We start from the raw sequence: 3257 nt of genomic DNA, 5'->3' as shown, positions 1-3257 counted from the left end.
GGAGGACTATTATTTTGCTGCGTGATACTGCGGAAGAACTGATGAAGGCACGGTTTGATCTTCGGCTGACCAATCAGCAGAAAGGGGCGGTTAATTCCCGCCCACGTGTAGAAATCGAATATTCAAGCTGTTTATTCATTTTTCCACCCATGAACGAAAAACGAAAATTTAAGCGAAATTCTCGTTTCTCGTTTTTTGGAAAAAAAACGAAAAAATGAAAACGGAGCCGTTTTCTCATTTTTCTACTTTCAATATTAAATCAAAAAACGAATGATCGAATGATACACGGATTCTTGGCAACTAGCTAAATTTAAATTCCGTTTATTTATTTACCGTTCATTTCAAATAACATAAATGCTTTATATGGTTTTTGTTTTTAATAATAACCCTTTTCGTGGGTTCTCTAAAAGACACACTTGGCTATTTTGGCTGGTATTTGATTGTACCGCTTTATTTTTAATATTTCTATTATTTTTTTAGTGCTTCATAGCTACACTGCCCTCTCTGTTCACACGCGAGAACTACAGTCTGTAAACACATCAGGAAAACTACAATTCCCAGAACCACCATCTTTCCTGCGTGACGTCATGGCGCGCGGATGAAAACAGTCGCATGATACTGTTTATTTCAAGACAGATAGCGTTTACAAGACTGATAGATATATTCGTCGTTTCTGTGCGTTGCCAAAGAAAGCACATCATCTCTAGTCCGTGGAGCTCAATGGCGCTGTCAGAGTGGCGTCTGTCTCTCAAGCTGCTGGATCAGCCTTCTCTTCCCAAGTCCGTGCTGCGGTTTCCCGAGACTGAGCCTGGAGATGTTCCTCCCGGAGAGTATCGGGTCTCCACTCTCAAGCAGCTGCTGTCAGCTCAGATCCCACATGCCATACCAGATCCTGAGCTCATAGGTAACATATAATGCGAAGCATACGACTCATTGTAATATTATTAGACGACAGTATGGCATTAATGCTGTCACATTTGAACTGATTAAAAACACTGGAGCCTTTATTTATAATGTTATAATTTGATGTGGACCTCAAAATCAAATTAAAATCATTAAAAGGCATCCAGGTAACTAAATAACGGTTTCGTTTTGTTTAGTCCGTTATTTTAAGCCTTTTTACAGATTTACTAGCGCTTATTATTATATTATTATTTACTGTTATTTTACTAGTGCTTATTAGTTTTTATTATTTTAAATTTTTATTTGGTGACTATCTTTTCAATTTTATTGTCTATTTATGAGATACTAGTATACTTATTGCTTTGCTAATAGCTACTATGATAATCAAAGATAAATGTTCCTTTGCTATATCAATATGCAGTATGTTAACAAAATGCTTTGAATTCTTTGTGGTTCAGATATTAACTAATCACTTTTGTCTAGTTTGTATTGCAATTGTCGCCGGTATCAATTACAATTTTGCTAGTAACTGTTCATTGGGTAATAGTACTCTACTCATTTCCTGGTTACTAATAACTTCCTAATAATTACTAGTTTCTATTCCAGCTTTATTCATATTTATTTATTATATCCCAACTGTTATTAATAAAAAAAAATTATCCTACTAAATAATAGCTTTTTTTTTTTTAAAGAGAAGCATTCAATCTTTTCATAAATAATTGCAACTAAAGTTAAAATCCATTATATTATTTGCAGATTTCCTGCTGCATTTTTCTATTGGTTACTTAAGATTCATTTATAGGTATTAAATGTATTATAACTGTGTAATAGTTCATATAAATGCATTATAAGGTGCATTACAAGACATAATTAAAACGCATTATATATTTAAAGGCATCAAGTAAAGTGTTACCAAACTTACTAGTAGGATGTAATTTTATGGTTTAAATAGTAAACAGTCAAATAAGTTCACAAGTTTTTTTTTTTTTACATTATCAACAAAATATAACTAATATTACAAGGGACAAATAAGGGACACATTATTTTAGGTTGATATTGTAAGTCTATTAGACAATTATTTCCCCTTAATGGGGTGTATCTCATTTGTTTAAAAATTTCTGTAATATATAATATAATATAACAATATATAATAGAATTTAAGTCATCAAGCTGGAACTAGTGACTTTTAAAAACTTAAATGTGTCCCTTTTGTGATGAAATCTAAAGTCACTTCAAAAGAGTTTCATGCTTCCAAAAAGAAAAGAATTAATCAATTCTGGGAATAACCCCTAGAGGAATCTTGACAAGATTGCAAACAGTTTCCCATTATCTTTATGCATTACAGAATTAGTGTACTGTGGCAGAAAGTTAAAGGATGACTTGACTCTGGAGTCCTACGGGATTCAGTCGGGATCCACAGTGCACATCCTGAGAAAGTGTTGGCCTGAGCCTGAGATCCATCCCGGTGAGTCGTGTTTACGGCCTTCAGTGGAACACAAAGAATGGAGATAAAGATGGACACTGGCAAGCTCCAAAAAGACAAAAGTGCACCCTGAATACAGTCCATTATTTATTCCTGTATGTTCTCCTATAGAGCCAGTGGACAAGGTTGCGGCTGCGAGGGAGTTTCGTGTCTTGCAGGCAGCTCTTCACAGCAGCACTGCATACAGAGACTCGGTAGGTTGACTAGAGCAGCATACAGATTCACTACTGACCATGAGTGTCTCTGCTGCTGGTTCTGGATCCTTGGGAACATGTTTGAGTAGCGGTTGACTCATTCCAGGTGTTCAAGATGCTGAACAACAAGGAATCCCTCGAGCAGATCATCGTGGCAACACCTGGGCTGAGCAGCGATCCTGTGGCTCTGGGTACTGTATGATTGCAGGCAGAGGTGATTTGTGATGCGAGGCGTGTTGAAGACTTAATCATGTTTATTGACTGTATTTTTAGGGGTTCTTCAAGACAAAGACCTCTTCATACAATTCACCGACCCAAACATGCTTGACACGTGAGTGAGCATCATTACATACAACTGATCCAAAATAAATGAATAAATACGATTATTAGTAGTACTAATTATAAGAAAAACAACAACAACAACAACAACAATAATATAGTTTTATGTAAAAAATAATAATACAACAACAGCAACAACAAATAAATGGGTTATTATTAATAAACTAATAAATATTAATAATAATTGTTGTTTTCTTATTAGTAATATTAATAATTATTACTATTACTATTACTATTAAGAAAAACAACAATAATCATATTAAGCAATTCATAATAAACATAATAATAATAATCATAATCATCATCATCAATAAATCAATGTTATATGTAAAATAATA

General features: G+C 34.1%; 1 protein-coding gene across 1 annotated transcript in view; it reads left to right on the top strand.

Annotated features, from left to right (window-relative positions):
• Positions 1–584: 584 nt before the first annotated feature.
• LOC107712505 (ubiquitin-like protein 7) overlaps positions 585–3257 on the top strand; it is an 8729-nt gene continuing 6056 nt past the window's right edge. Inside the window, exons 1-5 of the mRNA XM_016517774.1 lie at positions 585–904; positions 2249–2368; positions 2498–2580; positions 2687–2771; positions 2854–2911. Of these exons, the coding sequence (XP_016373260.1) occupies positions 613–904; positions 2249–2368; positions 2498–2580; positions 2687–2771; positions 2854–2911 (638 nt within the window). The 5' untranslated portion in view covers positions 585–612. The remainder of the gene's footprint in view (positions 905–2248; positions 2369–2497; positions 2581–2686; positions 2772–2853; positions 2912–3257) is intronic.

Source organism: Sinocyclocheilus rhinocerous, unplaced genomic scaffold, assembly GCF_001515625.1.
Source record: "Sinocyclocheilus rhinocerous isolate Xijiao unplaced genomic scaffold, SAMN03320098_v1.1 scaffold1259, whole genome shotgun sequence".
NCBI classification, from domain to species: Eukaryota; Metazoa; Chordata; class Actinopteri; order Cypriniformes; family Cyprinidae; genus Sinocyclocheilus; species Sinocyclocheilus rhinocerous.
This window is presented reverse-complemented; position numbering and strand designations above follow the sequence as displayed.